General features: G+C 38.5%; 1 protein-coding gene across 6 annotated transcripts in view; it reads left to right on the plus strand.

The window, feature by feature from the left end:
- The window catches only part of LOC122549745 (zinc finger protein 385D-like), a 1,019,967-nt gene that overhangs the window by 987,705 nt on the left and 12,240 nt on the right, over window positions 1–20,022 (plus strand). For 5 of the 6 annotated variants that reach the window (XM_043689685.1, XM_043689687.1, XM_043689688.1 and 2 more), the window contains 3 exons: window positions 380–604; window positions 10,728–10,909; window positions 11,031–11,153. In XM_043689685.1, coding sequence (XP_043545620.1) covers window positions 380–604; window positions 10,728–10,909; window positions 11,031–11,153 — 530 coding nt within the window. The remainder of the gene's footprint in view (window positions 1–379; window positions 605–10,727; window positions 10,910–11,030; window positions 11,154–20,022) is intronic. The other variant, XM_043689686.1, reaches the window with a different exon arrangement.

The following is a 20,022-nucleotide window of genomic DNA, read 5'->3' on the forward strand; positions in this document are numbered from 1 at the left end:
ATTATACCATTGCTAGAACACAAAAGCAGAACACGTGATGTATTAGTTTTATAAATCATATGGATAATTTTGGTTTTTTTTACTTTTTAATGGATATTGCAAGTTTATGTATGTCTGTTGGACTATAACCTGGTGTTATGTGATTTTTTTAAAACTTTCTCCTTAAAGTAGTCTTTACAGAAATGTCAACTTATCAATGATCAAATGCTGAAATGTGTATTGAAAAAGTGATGTGATTTAATGGCGTTTAACTGTCGATGACTTAGACTTCTAGTTAGAATGCAGTTAATATCTTTGCTCTATTTACTGAAAGCTAGCTATGTGACAGAAATACTTTGTATTTGGATTCATTTTCATAATTTTACTTGATATGCTCTAGACACCACTCAAGGGACAGCAACAATATCGAAAGTGACAACGGTGGCAGCAAGCGATAGTGTAACAACAGAATCCATTTCCAGGACAGAAAAATCCTTCACATCCAGCAGCTGTAACACAGCTCTTCCCAAGGAAACAGAAGAAGAGAAAGCGAAACGGCTACTTTACTGCTCCCTCTGCAAAGTGGCTGTCAACTCTGCCTCACAATTGGAAGCGCACAACAGTGGTGAGATATTGGAATCTGCTTCTCTAGCTTCCAATTCTAAAATTAGTAATCTTTAAACAAAGCAAATTTATTCAACTGCAATCTTTCCATAAGAAATTGAGATTCTTTATTTTGTTGCTAAGATACTGTCATAAAACAGAGAAAGCACATTTGTTCAGCAAAAATAATGTGATGTTAGATAGATATGTAAGAATTGACGGCTTTAAGTATGGTAAAGAACTAATACACAACTGAACGTTTCTAGTTACATCATGACACTGATGAGGACTCTCAGTAGTGGTGTAAACTGGTAGTAGTGCAACAGCTGCCTCTCACGAGCCCGGGCCCAATTTCTCCAAGAATAAATGCAAAGGTTATGAAACGGGCATCCACCAGTCATTTTCCGCTTCAGCCAAATGTTAAGTGTGTCGTTATAAATCAACTGAGCAAAGCGGAGGGTGTTTTTTTTCCTCCTTTCCTTAAGTCAGTGAGCCATGCTGTGGAACGGCTCCAGGGGGCGAAAACAGTCTTTAGGCTGTCCTTCATGTGAGACAAGAAGGGCCAGCAAGCTTTCTGACTGTAAAAACTGTTCCAGTTCCGTCTGACCAAGGCCTCCTCTGAAGTCTACATGAGTCTACATACGTTCACCAGACAGCATCCACCAACAGAAGACTTGGGCTGATAGTTTTCCTCTGGGAGACCTCAGTCAGTACAAACCAGGGTTCAAAGCTTGAGCTTTCTGGTCTTTATGGCTTAATATCATGTGCCAAACCAATTAACTACTGAAGTATTAGAGCAACCCCAGCTAAGTTGCTTTACACAGCAACCTGAAACCTTGTTTCACCCTGTGCTGTGTTTCATCCATATCATGCTATAAGCCATATATGACTTTCCTCCAAATATTTCTATAGCATACATTATACGTATTTTTATGTTTTACTAATTGCGTTTGATGCCTGTCTTTTGCTCCAAATACTTAGGTTAGTAGAATAAATCTTAATGTGATGAAAGGACAATATTTCTTTATTCATTTGTTTTTTTTTCCAGCTTGGGGACTGAAATGAAAGATAATTAGGCTGACAATTTGAGTAACTTAACAAACGAGAAAAATCAGAGTAAAACAGAACTGCAGGTGCTGGAAATATGAAACAAGAACAGAAATTGCTGGAGAAGCTCAAGCGCTCTGGCAGTATCTGTGAGGAGGAAACAGAATTACCATTTCGAGTCCAGTGACCATTCTTCAGAAATGATAATAGTTCAGAAAGGTTAGTATTTATATTGAAAGTGGGAATGCAAGTCAAGAGATGAGCAGATCCTTCTCCTACAGCATAAATACCATCTGTTCCTAGCTGATAACAGTTCTGATGAAGAGTCACTGGACTTGAGAAATTAACTGTGTTTTCTTTCCACAGATGCTGCCAGACCCACTAAAGCTTCTCCACCATTTTCTGTTTGTGTTTCAGAAAAGTAATGCATGTGTTGACAATGATCATAATTTTTTTTAAATGTATGAAATATCATATCATTTTCCTTAGCCCTTCAACTTTATCTTGGAATAAAAATGCCAGTTTATCAAACAAAAGTGCCTTGACTATAAATTCCAAACAGAACCCGCGCTCTCCATTATGAGCACACAATTAAGAACATTGGTGAAAAAGATTGACAGACACGATGTTATTCTCCAAGCAACTGTCTGCTCTAAATGTAGCTTTTATAAAGTCATTTCAACTGAATATAATACTGTCAAAAAAGTGACTGAACTTGCAGCCATGTCAGTCCACATGTTTGATGATCATTCTCTTCAATGTGTTGTAAATGAGGAGTTTGGACTATGGCAACTCCCATTATGAATACAAAATCATGTCTCATATCATTTGCTGGTCATCATCATCTTATTTATTATATCATTAATCTGAAACATTCACATTTTTTCATATTCTTTTCAGTATAATTTAACTTCAGTTAAATCACATGATGACCATTTTAATCTTTCCAAATAGGTTGAAGTTATATATAAAAAGTCTCAGCAAGGCTAACTTCACAGTGCTAAGCCGCAGTTAAAAGGAACAAAAGTCACATGAAAGGCGAGAAGATTCACGCTCCAATTCTTTAGTCTCTGTACCTCAATATGGAGGCTCCATGACGCACGCATAATCCTTCACAATTTATCATTACAACTAATCCAAGAGTAGCATGTAATGTAAAACATTTTCATTTACAGAATTTATATTAATGTTCGGGCAATGGATTTATTGAAAACCCCATGTTGATGGCTCTGACCTTTAAGATAAATTTTAAATCACTTCACACAATGTTATAATATTTGAATGTGCAAACTCCACACAGACAGTCGCCTCAGGCGGGAATTGAACCCGGGTTTCTGGCGCTGTGAGGCAGCACTGCTAACCACTGTGCCACCGTGCCGCCCTCAATTTATTGAAAACCCCATGTTGATGGCTCTGACCTTTAAGATAAATTTTAAATCACTTCACACAATGTTATAATATTTAGATGGGCTGCCCCTATCCAGTTCTCAGTGTTACCTTGTTATAATATATCCATACAATCCAGTCAGAATTCTAAATCATCTCTATACCCTAATCTGAGGGGGAAGCAGTGACATGGACTAGTAATCTAAAACTTGAGGCTAATGTCATAGAGGTCTACTATACAGAGAACATCCCTTTGGCCCATCAAGTCTGTTCCGGTCAAAAACAACCACATAAATAATCTGATCCTATTTTCCAGCACTTGGCACAGAGCCTGTATGCCTTGGCATTGTAAGTCTAAGTACTTCTCAAATGTTGTGAGGGTTTCTGCCTCTCCCACCCTAAGAGGCAGTGAGTTCCAGATTCTCACCATCCTGTAGGTGAAAAAAAGTTTCTCATATTCTGTCCAAATCTCCTGCCCCTTTCCTTAAATTTATGTCTTGATTGTTGATCCCTCCATCAAGAGGAAGTGTTTCTTTCCATCTACCTTCCCTATGCTCCTCATAGTTAAATAATTTAAATGTTGTGGGAGTATGGGTTAGAATCCAATCATTGCAGATGGTAAAATTTGAATTCAATAAAAAAATTGGAATTAAGAAACTACCTTCATGGCAACTATGTATCCACTGTCAGTGCCATAAATTCCAACCAGTCTTCCAATGGTCCTTTAGGGAAGGAAACTGCCCACCCTACCCAGTATGGTGCCTATGTAACTCCAGACCCATAACCATGTTGAGACGTAACTGCAATCTGGGGAATAAATACTGTCTTAGCCAATGAGTCCACATTCCATGAATAAATTTGAAAAACAAGATGACAGCCATGTGCCCTGTTGGGCATTGTGAAATTCTCTATTGCCTTTGCCAACACTCCCCTGTTGGCACCTCTATACTGCAATGCAACTTTGGATAGTGGGTGCACTTTTTTTTGAACCAAGGTTTTACGTTGTACAGTTCCCTGTCAAATTTCTGACAGAAGCAAGCCCAGGAAAAATTGGAAGGTTGAAAATTGTGGGCAGAAGTATGGGGATTCCTTGATTTTTTTAAGATTCCCTAAAGTGTGGAAACAGGCCCTTTGGCCCAACAAGTCCACACCAACCCTCTGAAGAGTAACCCACTCAGACCCATTTCCCTCTGACTAATGCTCTTAACACTATGGACAATTTAGCATGGCCAATCCACCTAACCTGCACATCTTTGGACTGTGGGAGGAAACCAGAGCATCTGGAGGAAACCCACGCAGACACGGGGAGAATGTGCAAATTCCACACATACAGTCGCCTGAAGCTGGAGTCGAACCTGGGACCCTGGTGCTGTGAGGCAGCAATGCTAACCACTGAGCCACTGTGCCACCCGTGAACCTAGCAGATGAGGCCTATACATGCACATTAATTAGGATTCTATTTCTGTCTGAACAAGTAAACGCAGGCAATTTGTACTTCAAATTGCAGTCAGTGGTGAATGAACAGCCTTTGGGTGTTTTTGGCAACAACCTCATAATATATTATAATGGCATTTTACAGCTTAAAACAGGAAATATACTTCTGCCTAATAGGATGAGAACTGGACTGTCTTACTGACAGAATACAAATGCATGGAGGTCTAAATGATTGAATTGATATTTAATTATACCTCAAGTATTTCAACTAGTTGGTTTACTTTAAGGCATGATGCATTATTACAAATGTAGAGGAGAGCAGCTAATCTTATTGAACCTGCTGTAAGATTGCCAAGATCACCTTAAGCAGTACATTTAACATATAAAGGTCACAAAGGATGAAGAGATACAGTTCTGGCAGGAATATCATTAATAACATTTTAGAAGGGCATGTAATGGACAAATTAGTTTTAATATAGATAGATATGTTATGGTGCATTTTAGTAGGAAATCTACTGAGGCCACATACTACTTGGGTAATAAGTGATCCAATTGGTTCAAAGAGCAAAGGGGTCTTGGGGTCCAGATACAAAAACTGCTAATGGCCCTATTAAACCTTATGATTAATTTTAAAGAAAAGCACACCAAGTATTCAGATACATATTTCTAGACAGATCAAACAGAAAAGTAGAGAAGTGTTACAACACAGCGGTGAACCTCTCTGTTAATTAAACCAAACACCCAGAAAAGCTCACCTCGCCTTGTAGTCTGTTAAAGTATGAGTGACAGAGAACTCCCAAATACTGCTGTTTAAAGAAAATAATATCAATTTATTCTTTAACTCTAAAAGTGACCATTAAACAACAACTATTTACAACTCTAAGCCTCCTTTCTCTTAACTGCTTGTTATCTGCCTCCAACTCTATAGCAATCTACTATTTCAATAATCACCCAAATTAAAATTGCGTCAACTTAATTTCAAAACCAGACAGCAGCTGTCATCTCCGGTGTTCTCTTTCTTTCGGCTGAAGATCTCCCTGCAGCAAAGATGTTTCATATGAAAAAGGTACCTTTGATAGACAGTGTTTTGAATGGCAGTTACTCTCACTGGCTAACTTTCAAAATGTCTGCTTCTTTATACCCTTAACATTGATCATCATATTGGTTCAAGGTTGGCAAAAAAAAATTCAAACTCACTTGGGTTTTAGTATCCTGCTGCATAATTTAAACTGATTGGTTAAATTCAAGTTTGTGAAAATAGCAACTAAAACTCGGGTCTTTGTTACATAGCCAAATGTTACATATTTTTGAGTTTCCAGTACACTCTGAGTCTGTGAGTCAGTCACATGACAGGTGCCTGCAAGCTGTCAGTGCAGAACAGCTTTCACTCACTCTTAAAGGTACAGTACACATCTTCAATTTCATAACAGAAGTTATGTTAAACATGCATTGATGCTTAGTTAGCACACACTTGGTCTATTGTGTACAGTTCTAGTCTCCATATTATAAAAAGAGTATAAAGATACAGGCGATGGTACAAGAGTTGAAAACAGAATTAAGATGCTATATCTATTGGGAAAGATTGAATACGATGGGGTCTTTTCTTGAGAAAAAAGAAGACAAGACCTGAGAGAGGTCTTCAAGATTCTGAAAGGGTTTAATAGGTTAGATTTAGCGAAGATATATCAATTTGTTTCTTGGGCTGGGGGGAGCCATACAATAATAGTCCCTAATAAGTCTAATGCAGAATTCAAGAAAAGTCCTTTGTCCAAAGAGTGTTTAAAATGTGGAACTTGCTGCAACAAGGAGTAGCTGAAGTGATTAATGTAAATGCATTTAAGAGGAACTAGAGAAGCAAACTGAGTCAAAACTTAAGCTGGATATGGAGGTGCATTTTTGTGCACTGATAACCACACTTTGATGTTTTCAGTAGAAGCATTTTCCTCCTCATTTCTGGCTTAATGACATTTTTCTCTGACCATTTTGTGGATAGAGAATGCTGAGGAAGCACTTCAATTTTGAAAGTATAATTTGTTATCTATTCACCATTGCTATATATCTTAGATGTTTAATATATCTCAAAGAAGTTCAGTGCTAATTCTAATCTACAACAAGCTGATTTATAATATTTTAAAATAGCTCAGACCTCTCAGGATATTCGACAACATAGAGAACTGGTTTCAGCCCAGATCTTTGGAAGTTTTTTGCAATTTTCCGAGCTTACTTAGTTCTCTCGCTCCACTGAGAGGCTTAAGCAATTAAGTGGACTGTACATAGCCCAGTTATCAGAATAACCTAATCAAAAACAGATCAATCAAGCCATTGAATAATGCATTCTTGTTTTGTCTTCTGGTTCACAAAGGTTGGAAAACAATTAAATTGACAAACTTTCAGCAAGTATATTTCTTTTGCTTCCATGTAGCTGGTAGCCTGCTACATAGTTACTTACACATGACTGCATGCAGCAATAAAGGTGGAACTCAAGATATGCATTCTCATAATAATTAGTTCCTATATTTTGCTAGGATTTAAGCACATAATAGCTATCTTTTAGGTGAGATACTAAATTGAGACCCTGTCTGCCTAGATCAAATGGCACGGAAATATTCTACTATCCTGTTCTCAGTCAACAAAAGTTCATTGTGGGATTTTGGCCTCAGAAATATATCAGTTGAAGTTGCTGACAAAAGAACAGTGATTCTTTTTTTATTCATTCATGGGATGTGGTCATCACTGGCTGGGCCAGCATTTATTGCCTGTTCCTAGTTGCCCTTGAGAGGGGGCTGGTGAGCTGCCTTCTTCAAATTGCTACCATTCAATTGGGTTGAACACACCCACAATGCTGTTAAGGAGGGTCTTCCAATATTTTTACCCAGTGGCAGTGAAGGAACAATAATATATTTGCAAGGCAAGATGGTTGTTGGCTTGGAGGGGACCTTGCAGATTGTAGTATTGCCATGCATCTGCTGCCCTTGTCCTTCTAGATTAAAGTGGTCGTGGGTTTGGAAAGTACTTAGGAACTCTGGTGAGTTTCTGCGGCGCCTCTTGTAAATGATACACATTGTTGCTACTGAGTGACGGTGGTGGAAGGAGTGCATGCATTGCTAGTCAAGTAGGCTTCTTTGCCCTGATGGTGTCCTATTCATGGAACTGCATTCATCCAGGAAAATGCGGAGTATTCTATTATACTCCTGGTTTCTGTCTTGTAACTGGCAACAATGTACTTCAGAACTTCTCAGTTACATTCCAGATATACCTGGAGAGTGGTGGCCCCAAATAAACCCCACCATAGTTCAAATCCTAGCATGGTAAATAGTGAAATTTGAATTCAATACAAAGATTTCAGGTTTACCAAATCATAATGATCTGATCACTGTTGATGGTGACAAAAAAATTAACTGGATCACAAATGTCCTTTAGGGAAAGAATTCTGCCATCTTTACCTAATTTAGACCTACAACAATGTGGTTGACTTAATTACCCTCCACATTGACTTCGAAGGTTCAGGGACAACTAGGAATGGGCAATATATCCTGATCTTTCTAACTTTACCCAATTCTATCTAAGAATTATTCAAAAAATCAGTGACTCTGCAGGGTCCCTCTGGTATTTAGCCTGGAGGTTTTGTTGATACTACAAGAACAATAGGTTTCAATTTTAGAATTAGAATTTTTTAGAGTATGCAAATTATTTTTTTTCAAATCTGTTGCCATGTTTAATAATGGCAATGTGCTGTACAGACTTAAAGTAGTGACTGGGGCTGGCAATGCCCAGGATCCAACCCAGGAAATAAATGGTAAGAAACTAAGATTAAATTAAAAATGGATCTTTGAACTGGTGATACATAATGGACTAATGGCAATTAGTATCAACCATGCTAAATTACATTGCCTAACTTTAACAGTATTCACTGTGATTTGGATATGTAACAAGGTCTTCAGCTGTTTAATCAACAAACAGCAGTGAATAATATTGTAATTAATCATTTCTTTCTATTTGAAAAGTAAAATAGATGCAAAAGATTCAATGATTTAGTAAGAGATCTGTTTGTCACCTGCGAGTGCTCTTACCATTTCATGGTTTACAATAGCATAATGGATCATCAACCATTGCTCATGCATTAATAGTCTTTGAAGAATGCCTCATTATTGAAGGGAAAAACGCTGATTCTTAGCACACTTTTAAACCTGCATTAAAGACCTTTGTGGTTCATGTGGGATTTGTCTGTCTCCTTTTATTTAATAATGTGGTTTTCAGTAAATAGCTTACACAATAATTTAATGTGAAGTACATTTTTTGGTGACATACGGAATTGAATACTTTCTATTTTACTATCCTCAATTACCCTCCCCAGAGGCAATACTTCACTCCTGTTTCACAAACAATGGGGACATATGTGCACTAGCAACAAAGGACCTCCAAATCAAACAAAAAAAGGGGCCTTCATTTTTAGATTCACCATCGCCTGTTTTTACCTAACGGCTCCATTCATCTGAAGTGGGCCCATACACAAGGTCTAATGCATTGTTCTTTTTAAGCCAAGTCTTAATGAGCACCAATCTAATTTCACTAAAAGCCAGAGAATAAACACTCGGTATTCAGAGCAAAGAGATTGTAATTGTATAAAGATCTTATGTGTGTTTTGTTAAGGACAATTTCAATTGCACTGCAAATAGAAAACAGATAAAATCTTCTCCACCATATCTTTGTGAATGGCTAGCTTAAAAATAAGGTGTCCATAATAACCTGAGGATTGTAGGCTTGCAACTAATTGGCCCCATCATAATATTTGCCTTGACCAGCTCAGATGTCTCATACTCAGTTGGAAAATCCTCTTCCTGTTCCAAGATTATCCAAGAGAATATGGGTTCATTTTTCACATTTGTAACTACTTCTCCAATCCAAAATCATTTCTGATTCCAAGTACAAGGAACTTGCATCGCTATTCATCTGCAAAAATGAATCTGTGTCCTGCTAGGCAAAAGTGAGGACTGCAGATGCTGGAGACTAGAGTCGGGAGTGTGATGCTGGAAAAGCACAGCAGGTCAGGCAGTCTTCTTCCCGATGAAGGGCTGTTGCCCGAAATGTTTATTCTCCTGCTCCTCACATATTGCCTGACCTGCTGTGCTTTTCCAGTGCCACACTCTCAACTCTGTATCCTGCTAGCCAACTGCTTACCACACCCCTTACTCCTTTCAGCGCCTGTTGTTATTTTCGAACCTGATGGCTGAGTGTCCTACTTTTTTTTATCTACTAATCTTCATTAATCTTATTATCTTCATGAAAGCTACCAGCTATTTACTCCTGACACAGTCTTTCAGAAGTGCTTTCTTGACCCTCATCCTTACTTTTGATTTCTCAATCCACCCTTATATTTCCACCTGCAATGATTTGTTTTTGCAATTCTTCAAACTTTCATTTAAAATTCAACAACATGTCCACCATTCAGCGCTTGATTCCTATTCATAGCACCAAGATTGTGGTCAATGTCAATAGTATTGTTTTTTACACTCACCGAAGTGTGTTATCTGTCCCAGTCCTTTTCTGCCTCTCTGCAGTTGTTAATGCATTATCCTCTAACAGCACAGTGGCTCAGTGGTTAGCACTGTTGCCTCATAGCACCAGGGTCCCAGGTTCATTTCCAGCCTTGGGCGACTGTCCATTTACACATTCTCCCTGTGTCTGCATGGGTTTCCTCCGGGTGCTCCGGTTTCCTCCCACAGTCCAATGATGTGCTGGTCAGGAGAATTGGCCATGCTAAATTGTCCATAGGTTTAGGTGCATTAGTCAGAGGGGAATGGGTCTGGGTGGGTTACCCTTCGGAGGGTCGGCGTGGACTGGTTGGGCCAAAGGGCCTGTTTCCACACTGTAGGGAATCTAATCTCCCTTCATGCTTCCTGTCCTATTGTAACCAGTGATTCTCCTGACCTGTATTCTCCATCTATGTCCACGATTCCAAAATCCTCCAAGATTTTAATGTGTGCACCTTCTAGCACCTTATGTATATTGGTTTGGAAATGAGTGTGTGCATCACCCATCCTTTTCCCATTACTATGGGTAATTTCCAGAAACCACTCTGAGTTCCATGACAGTTGCTTTGCTAGTGAGCATCAAGCTGTAAACTAGATAATACTTCTTATAACCAGCTTAATTTCTTCATAATTTGCAATGTCTTAGATACACATTTGTAATTTGTCAAGTATTGTCAACCTAGATGTCAGTTTCTATCTTTGCAACAGGCTTTTGTTTTAATGATGTTTTACAATTTTCTTCAACAGGATCGAAGCACAAAACTATGCTGGAAGCCCGAAATGGTGGGGGTCCAATTAAGGCATTCCCCAGACCAGGCGTCAAAGGGAAAACATCCACCAACAAAGGCATTACTACCGGTCTGCAGAATAAAACATTTCACTGTGAAATCTGTGATGTGCATGTCAATTCAGAAACACAACTCAAACAGGTTTGTCTTAAGAGAGCAATGGATAAATCTTCTAAATGCAATGAATTTTATTTTCCTGTGCGATCAAACTACATTTTCTGTTTACTGTATATCTTGTTTTTGACCGTTTATTTCATAACAGCACATAAGCAGCAGAAGACACAAGGATAGAGCTGCAGGGAAACCTCCAAAACCCAAATACAGTCCGTACAACAAGCTTCAAAGGGGTACCAATGCACTTGCGGTAAGCGCATGCATAAATGCGGTAAGCTCAGGAAACTATACAAATATCTATAATTGAGTAATGATAATTGAATGCTCATGGACTGCTCAATATAGACAGAGAGATGTTTATGATCATATTGCAATAATCAGTAACTAACTAGTGATCTACAGTAGTTTATCACACAGCTGGTAGTATAATACTTGCTGATAGTTTGTGTGAAAACATTGGGATACTTCTTTCTGTTTTTGAATCTCATTTGGTTAGAAAGTCATGGGAGAAACTATGGGAGTGCAAACCCGAATTTTAGATTTCAGTGAAGCCTAACACTGAAAATAACTCGAAAATAAAAGAAAGAACTATGGATGCTGGAGATTGCAAACAAAAACAGGAATTGCTAGCAACACTCAGCAGATCTGGCAGCATCTGTGGGGAGAAAGCAAAATTAATGTTTCCAGTCCGGTGATTTCATTAGAACTGAATATAATTTGACTGGAAGAAGAGTGAAGCTTGATCACACACTTCTACCTATCAAATTTGATTATTTTAATCAATATTATGCTGGAAAATATAAAGAATTGTCTGTTCTAGACCTTTCTGAAAGAACTCTGGTGTTTTGTTTTTTTTCCACAGACGATATTATATTGCTGGCAAATTCACTTGAGGATCCATTAAAATGTATTCACTACTTAGGGCAAATAAACAGGATAACGAGGGAGATTGTAGCCATCTTCTTCTGGTTTGAATCTCTTAAGAGGGGAGTTAACAATAACTAATTCCATGACATAGAGAACACCCATCCCAATGTGAATTCATAGTAATACATAAGGGTCTTGCTAAGTGTCAAATTCATCCTGCATACTGTGCTGGGAAGGGAGTAACATCTCTTTTGGGATTTCTCATGGTTTGCCAATATTATCAAATTCTGACAAAAGTTTACGTAATTTATTTTTCCAAATAGTTTTCCTTTATGTGTAACTACTAAATTTCAACAGAAGGGCTTCCATGTTTCCTTTACCTCAGATGTGAGATCCAGGGAGCTGGCTATATTGTGGATTTGTGGCAAAAGGAGAAATGGTTGAGTATTCTTAAAGAGAAGGTGCAGTAACATGTATCTTTGCCAAATTCCTCACATGATGGCCTGAAAGATGGAACGGTCAATGAACAAACCTGATGCAAAACTTTAGATATCGAAAATATCAAGACAAGTTGCAGTATTCCTGTATAATTTCTTACAACATCACATGTCTATGACATAGCTAATGATGCTTAAGGTTTCCATTCAGGTGATTATCTCTTTATGGGTCAGCTATATTTTGGAAAAATCAGCAGGCCCTTAAATACCAAACCCAACTGATAGATGCACCATCCCTTTCAATTTATATGGGCTACAATCAACATTTATTGCCCATCCCCAAGTACCCTTGGGAAGATAGTGGTGATTCGCCCATTTGAATTACTATAATTTGTGTGGCGATAGCATACTAGAATGTGTTAGATTGTTACAGAATTTTAATTCAGTGATGCTGAAGAAACAGATATATATATATATATCCAATTCAGAATGTTATATACATTGAGTAGGAGCTTTTTTTTGTCATTTCTTCATGGAAAGTGGGCATTGTTGGCTGGGCTAGCATTTATTATCCATCCTTAACAATCCTTGAGGAAGTGATGATGAGCAGCCTTCTTGAACTGCCTGTAGCGCCTGTAGGTACACCCACAATGTCATTAGGGAAGTGGCTGCATGATGTTGAATTTGCACAATGGAAGATGGTCACCTGCATGGTTCCCTAAATGGTAAAAGGTTTCAAAGGTGTTGTTATGGTCCAGGCCAGAGGCCCTCAGAACATTTCAAGGAAGTAGCTCAGACTTAAACTTTGGTAGTTGTTCTAAGCAGGTGTTAGATGGATTATATTCCAGGAATGATATAGCTGACCCAACCACTTATTTTTAAACAAAACAGAATTTATTTTCAAGATTACCAAACGAAACATAAACAGAAGAGAACAGAGTAGAGAATAATTTGACCTATCCAAAAATCCAACAGATTATCCCAACTTAATGATGCTGTTCCAAATACTTGCAACAATGCCCATAAACACTCCTTGGCAAAAAGGAAAAATCAAACACATAGGGTCTTACAGAGAGAGAAAGATGGCAGAGGGATTAGCATGGAACGCCTTTTCCCATGTAACTGTTTCTTGGACCAATAGTCTCAAACTGACTGCTCTCAGTGAACAGCCAGACAGCTAAAAACCAAACCAAACTAAACCAGTGAAAAGTGGAGCTAGGAGAACTGGCCACTCCCCTTTCATTGTACAAGTGTTTTTTTAAAACTTGAAAGCCTCTTGGCTGAGGCAGTGTCTGTTAGCTATAATCAAATTGGCCCTAAAACCCTTCAAACCTAGACTTTTCAGAGTCACTGCTTTTAAGACCTCTCTCAAAAAATGCTAAGAGACAGCATAACCTTGTTAAAGGAGCAGCATCATCACACCTCCCCTGTTAAAAAAAATCAATATCCAAAGATGGCTTAATTTTAAAACCCCTTAATTTTAAACTGTTAGTACTCTACAACCCACATATGCATTACACTAACAATTATCATGCAAACATGCACTAACTACACTTTGTTTCAGTCTGTTTACTTCTGTCACCAAACACCTCCATTTCTCATTCACGTTTGAGCAATGCATCGGCAATCGCGTTTTCTCCTCCTGCCACATGCACAATTTTCAAATTGAATGGCTATAACAACATGCTCCATCTAAACAGTGTGGAATTTTTGGCCTTAAATTTCTCCACAATCTTCTATAGATTATGTGATATGATTGTCTCAGGTACGTTACTGGTCACATAAACATTGAAATGTTGTAACACCCAAATCAAGCTCAAAGTCTCCTTCTCAACTGTGGAGAATTTCTGCTGATGAATGTACAATTTCCTGGAGAAATACCCGATTGGTCTTTCTACCTTCTCGTCACCTTCCTACAAGAGCATAGCACCAACACCCACATCACTGGCGTTGATAGCCACCTTGAATTAGGTGTGACTAATACTGGGACAGTGCATCATTAAGTGTGACTAATACTGGGACAGTGGTTAACACAGCTTTCAGGCTGTCAAATGCCTTCTGACAGTCCGCTGTCCACTGAAACTTCATGCCTTTCTTTCACAATTCAGTGAGTGGAGCAACCAAATTGTGAAAATTTTGTATGAATTTTCAATAAAATCCACTCAATCACAGGACCCGTAGTACTGTTCTTTTTGTTGATGGTATGGGAAACTCCCAATTACCATGGATTTTACATTCTGTACGGCCATTTGTCCATGTCCAATAATATAGCCCAGAAGGTGACTTGGGCTTTGGCAAATTCACTTTTAGCCAGGTTTATCACCAAGATCTGCCTCTCAAATAAGTCTGATAAACGTTGTAAATGTCCTTTCCATGTGTGATGAAAAATCACCAGGTCATCTGTGTAAACGACGCAGTTGGGTAGTCTGGCAATGACCTTATTGGTTAGTCTCTGAAATGTGGCTGGTGCATTTTTCAGCACTCAGAACAAAAGACACTAACACTTACCACTCGCTGCCTTTGAGTAAAATAACCCGAATCCCAGCATGATTTTAAACTGATACAGTCCATTCAGTGTTACAAAAGCTGAAATTGTCTTCGCTATTTTGGACAAAGGTACCTGTCAGTATCCTCTGAGCAAATCCAACTTAGAAATATACATTGCTTGTCCCACCTTTCCAACACAGACCTCCAAATGCGGAATCGAATATGCATCAGTCTATGAAACTGCATTGACTTTGTGGTAGTCCACACATTACTATTGGGTACCATCCGGTTTTGTCACCATTACTAAAGGTGAGCTCCAGTCACTGTAACTCACTTTGATAATGCCATCTTGGAGTGTGCGTTCAATCTCCTTTTGAACCTGTGCCAACTGTAGAGGGTTTTGCTTATAAGGATGTTGCTCAGTCGGAACAGCACCTCCCATATCTACATCATGCATAATTAGGTTAGTACTTCCCAGTTTATTTCCACATATCTCTCCACGTGATAGTAATAACTCCTTCAGGTCATTTCGATTTTCCTCTAGAAGGTAACTCAATAATTTATCCCAATTTTTGACAACTTCCTCATTGTCCAATTTAATTTGAGGAATGTCCAATTCAGAATCCTCTGAATTTGGTTCTTCCCTCTGTGCTATAACCAATAGCACAGTCTCCTTTTGTTTTCCTTCCCTGTCAAAATACCTTTTGAACATATTCATATGGCACACACTGTGAGATTTCTTTCTGTCTGGAGGCCTTGTCAAATAGTTCACCTCATTCAATTTCCTTTCGACTTTTAAGGTCCACTAAACCTTGATTTTAAAGGTTCACCTATCAATGGAAGGAACATTAACACCTTATACCCGATAACAAAATTGTGAGTTTTTGATTCCTTGTCTGCTTCCTGTTCCATTGTATGCTGTGATACCTTTAAATGCTGTCTCGCTAATTCTCCTGCTCTATTTAATCGTTTCTGAAAATTTGACACAAAGTCCAAATATGTGGTCGCTGAATTCTGACTTACCAATTTCTCCTTAATCAGTTGTAGTAGTCCTCTCACTTCATGCTCAGAAACTAATTTAGATGGACTGAATTTGGTCGATTCATTTGGTGCATCTCTGATCGCAAAACTACAGATAGAATTCCCTTATCCCAATCATCTGGACAGTCTTGACTATAAGGCCTTAACATGGTTTTTAATGTCTGATGCCACCATTCTAGTGGTCCTTGTGACCCTGGATGGCGTGCAGTAGATTTGAATTGTTTTTACTACTAAACTGTCCATAACTTTTTTGAATAATTTCAATGTGAAGTTTGACCCTTGTTCTGATTGTATCTCTGTGGATAGGCTGTATCTAGTGAAAACTTTGAGTAATTTCTCTAAAATCCTTTTAGCTATGCAATTGCATAATGGAAAGGCCTCTGGAAATCTAGTCGGCACATCCATTATTATTAACAAATACTGATTCCCACTTTTTGTTTTAGATAGGGGTTCTATGCAATCAATTAAGGCTCTTGTAAAAGGTTTCTTAAATGCAGGAATAGGTATTAAAGGCACGGGTTTTATTACTGCCTGTGGTTTTCCAATTATGTATGACATGTCTGACAAAATTCAACTACATCCTTGTGCAGTCCAGTCCAGTAAAAATGTTTTTATATTTTAGCTTGGTTTTTCTCACCCTAACTGACACCCTTGTGATATCTCATGCACTGCCCGTAACATCACTTTTCTATAACCCACTGGCAGTATGACCTGATGAACTGTCCATTTCTCATCTGCATGAATATGTAATGGTGTTCATGTCCTTATTAAGGTATCATCTTTAAGATTATAGCATTCAAGGAAACATTCAGATTCTTTTTCTGTCTCTGCCTTTTGGGTTTTCATCTTTCTGCTATAACTCAGTTAATTTATTTGAGCTAAAGATGTCTGCATTGTCATCCATCTGCTCCTGCTTCATCTCAACCATCTGACAGAACAGGGTTTCTGCTAGTTCCACTTCAACTTTCTTATCTGTACTCTTTGATCTCTCCTGTTTCAGCTGGTGACTTTGTGACCTTGCTACCAGTCAGGAAAAATTCCAGAGTATGTGTCCTGCAATGTTTCAGTTGCCAGAGTTTCCACTGGCTTTGCAACCACAGTAGGCAGCACTCTTACCAGCGAATCAGCTATATCATTAGCAAGGACAAATTGTATTCCAGGAGCTGAGAGTTTTGTCCAGTACTCCTACCACGAATTTGCCACTCTTCACTGGACACACTAACCTCACTTTACATAATTGGGCGCTTTTTGTCTCACAATGAATTCCCACCACTAGTACCATTTCTGGCAATAGTCCTTCAGAAGTACATATCTCCTCATCGTTCAGCATCACAGACTGAGAGGATCCTGTGTCTCTTAATATTGTAATCTCTTTACCTACTGCTCCTGGCCAATGTGAATAACCTTTACCTTTGCAGGTATATGGTTTAAGAAGATCTGGCACTTCCTCCTTAACCAATCTCCGACCCAGTTGTACATTCTGGTGCAGCTTTCTAGTCTCCACAGTTCCATTACCACTCCAACAAAATTCACTGGCTTATCTTGTTTTCCTACGTCTGGCTTCCCAGTGCTTCTTCTAACCCACCAACACTATGATTTCATGTGGCCTACTTTATTGTAATGAAAATACCAGAGCTTTTTAATTTCTCTGTCCTCCTCAAGGATTTCCTTTTCACACTGTGGTAAGTTATTCTTATGATCTATACTAAGATCCACCTTTCCTTTTCCACGTGAGGATTTTTCTTCTCCCCAGTTTCTATCCCTCATGGATTGAAACTGATTTTGGAAGCCAAACTTTGATTATTGGACCAACCCATAATCATCAGCTATTTCAGCTACTAATCTTACCGTTTTAACTTTCTGCTCTTCCACATGAGTTCTCACTACTTCAGGAAGTGAATTTTTGCACTCCAAAATAACTGTCTCTCTCTAAGAGCATCATAAGTTTGCTACATTTTTAAATGCTCTTATCCACCTTTTAAAATTACTTTGTTTGATCCTTTCAAACTCAATATAGTTTTGACCAGTGTCCCTTAGATTCCCACAACGTTGTCTGTAGGCTTCTGGCACAAGTTCATATGCACTGGAGATAGCTTTCTTAACCTCTTCATACACCCCAGATACCTCTTCTGATGGTGATGCAAATACCTCATTAGCTCAACCTACAAGTTTTGTTTGGATCAACAAACCCCACATGGTCACTGGCCATCGCATTTGCTTAGCCACCTTTTCAAATGAGATGAAAAGGGTTTCCACGTCCTTCTCATCAAGTTTAGGCAATGCTTGAATATATTTAAACAAATCCCCACCAGGCTTTTGATTACCATGGGTTTGCTCACCCTTCCTCACTAAGCTTCAGCCTTCATCTCCATCCTTTTAAGCTAACTTGCCTTTCTCAGTGTCAATTTTTGAAGTTCAAACTTCCTCTCTTTCTTCCTTTCCTCTCTATTATTCTTTTTGTTCTGCTAAAGCCATTTGTTCTCTTTCTCTTTCCTCTGCTTTTAATCGTAATTCAAACTGTTTCATTTCTGTTGCCCTTTCCTCATTTTTTGCCTCAAACTCAAGTTGCTTCATTTTCAATTGAACATTAGCCATCTCTAAAGATTCAGATGGTGTTTCCAGCAAATTTAAATGCTGAGCTACTGCTGTAATTATCTCCCCTTTCCTCTTGGAAGCAGGCAGCTCCAACTCCAGCTTGTCTGCTAATTCCTGCAGCTTGACCTTAACCACCTTTTGAAAAAACCCCAAAGTCATTCCTTCCACTCACAGAGAGATTGCTATCCCAAGCACTATTTAAATCAACTGAATTCAGCACTCAGAACAAAAGACACTAACACTTACTGCTCACTGCCTTTGAGTAAAATAACCCAAATCCCAAATTGGAACTATAGAATAAACCTCACAAAGAACCCCCAATCTGTAATGTACCAGGCCAGACCCCCTCAAAACAGTTTAAGAAAGTAGCCCGGACCCTAACTTTGCTAGTTGTTTGAAGCGGATGTAAAGTGGATATTCCAGGCATGATGCAGCTGGTCCAACCACTTAGTTTTAAACAAAACAGAATTTATTTGCAAGATTACTGAATAAAACACAAACAAAAGAGTACAGAACAGAGAATAACTTAACATATCCGGAAACCCAACAGATTATCCCAACTGAATGATGCTGTTCCAAATACTTGCAACAATCCCTGAAAAGATGCCTTGGCACAAAACGAAAAAGCAAACACAGGATCTTACAGGAGAGAGAGAGAAGGCGGAGGGATTCAACAAGGAACACCTTCTTCCATGTAGCTGAGAGTTTTATCAGACTAGTATTAGAGAAGGGAAGGTAAAGGGAGGTTAGAGGAAGAAGGTGTAAATAGTTGTGAGTTAATTATTCTCTGTTATACTTTAAGAACTAAAGTTGTTAAAAAATTTACTTTAACTAGTTCTTGGCCTCTCGAATTTTCCGAGATTACTGCACGGGATAAATCTTTTCTGTGTTGCTAGTTTAAATTAAGCAGAAGGATTTACTCTATGTCGTAGCAGTTTGGGGGCTTGGGTCTGTGATTTGAACTGGTTTAGACAGATTTGAATAGATTTGGGGGTACGAAACGTTCCAGCAGATTTAAACACTTGCAGATTAGGGTCCTAGATCTTTAAATGAAACGTAAGTGAGACAATTTGTTTACTTTTGGTAATGTGTGGTTGATTAACTTAAAAATGAGAGAACTGGCTCTTAAAATTGCTAAAAATGTTCTGGGATTTGAAGATGATTCTGAAATTTTCCAAGAATATTGAGAAGGAAAGAAAAAGGCCGTACTGTTAGAATTTGCAAATAAGTTAGATTTGGGTTTAACCAAGAACATAACTAAAGTTGAAATTGTAAGGGAGTTACTCAAACGCTGAGGTGTGTCAGAGAAACAGACAAGTGCAATAGAGGTAGAAAAACTTAAATTCAATTAAGGAAAATGGAGTTAGAAGATAAACAAAGAGAAAGGAAAGAGAAAGGAAGAGAGAGAGGAGAGAGAGAGGAAAGAGAGAGACTGGAGGCCTGTGAACAGTGGTGTGCCACAAGGATCGGTACTGGGTCCACTACTTTTAGTCATTTAGATAAATGAATTGGGTATGAACATAGGAGGTATAGTTAGTAAGTTTGCAGATGACATCAAAATTAGAACTGTAGTGGACAGCGAAGAAGGTTACCTCAGATTACAGTGAGATCGAACAGTGGTGTACCACAAGGATCGGTACTGGGTCCACTACTTTTAGTCATTTAGATAAATGAATTGGGTATGAACATAGGAGGTATAGTTAGTAAGTTTGC

The sequence above is a fragment of the Chiloscyllium plagiosum genome, chromosome 5 (genome assembly GCF_004010195.1).
Source record: "Chiloscyllium plagiosum isolate BGI_BamShark_2017 chromosome 5, ASM401019v2, whole genome shotgun sequence".
Taxonomy (NCBI): Eukaryota; Metazoa; Chordata; class Chondrichthyes; order Orectolobiformes; family Hemiscylliidae; genus Chiloscyllium; species Chiloscyllium plagiosum.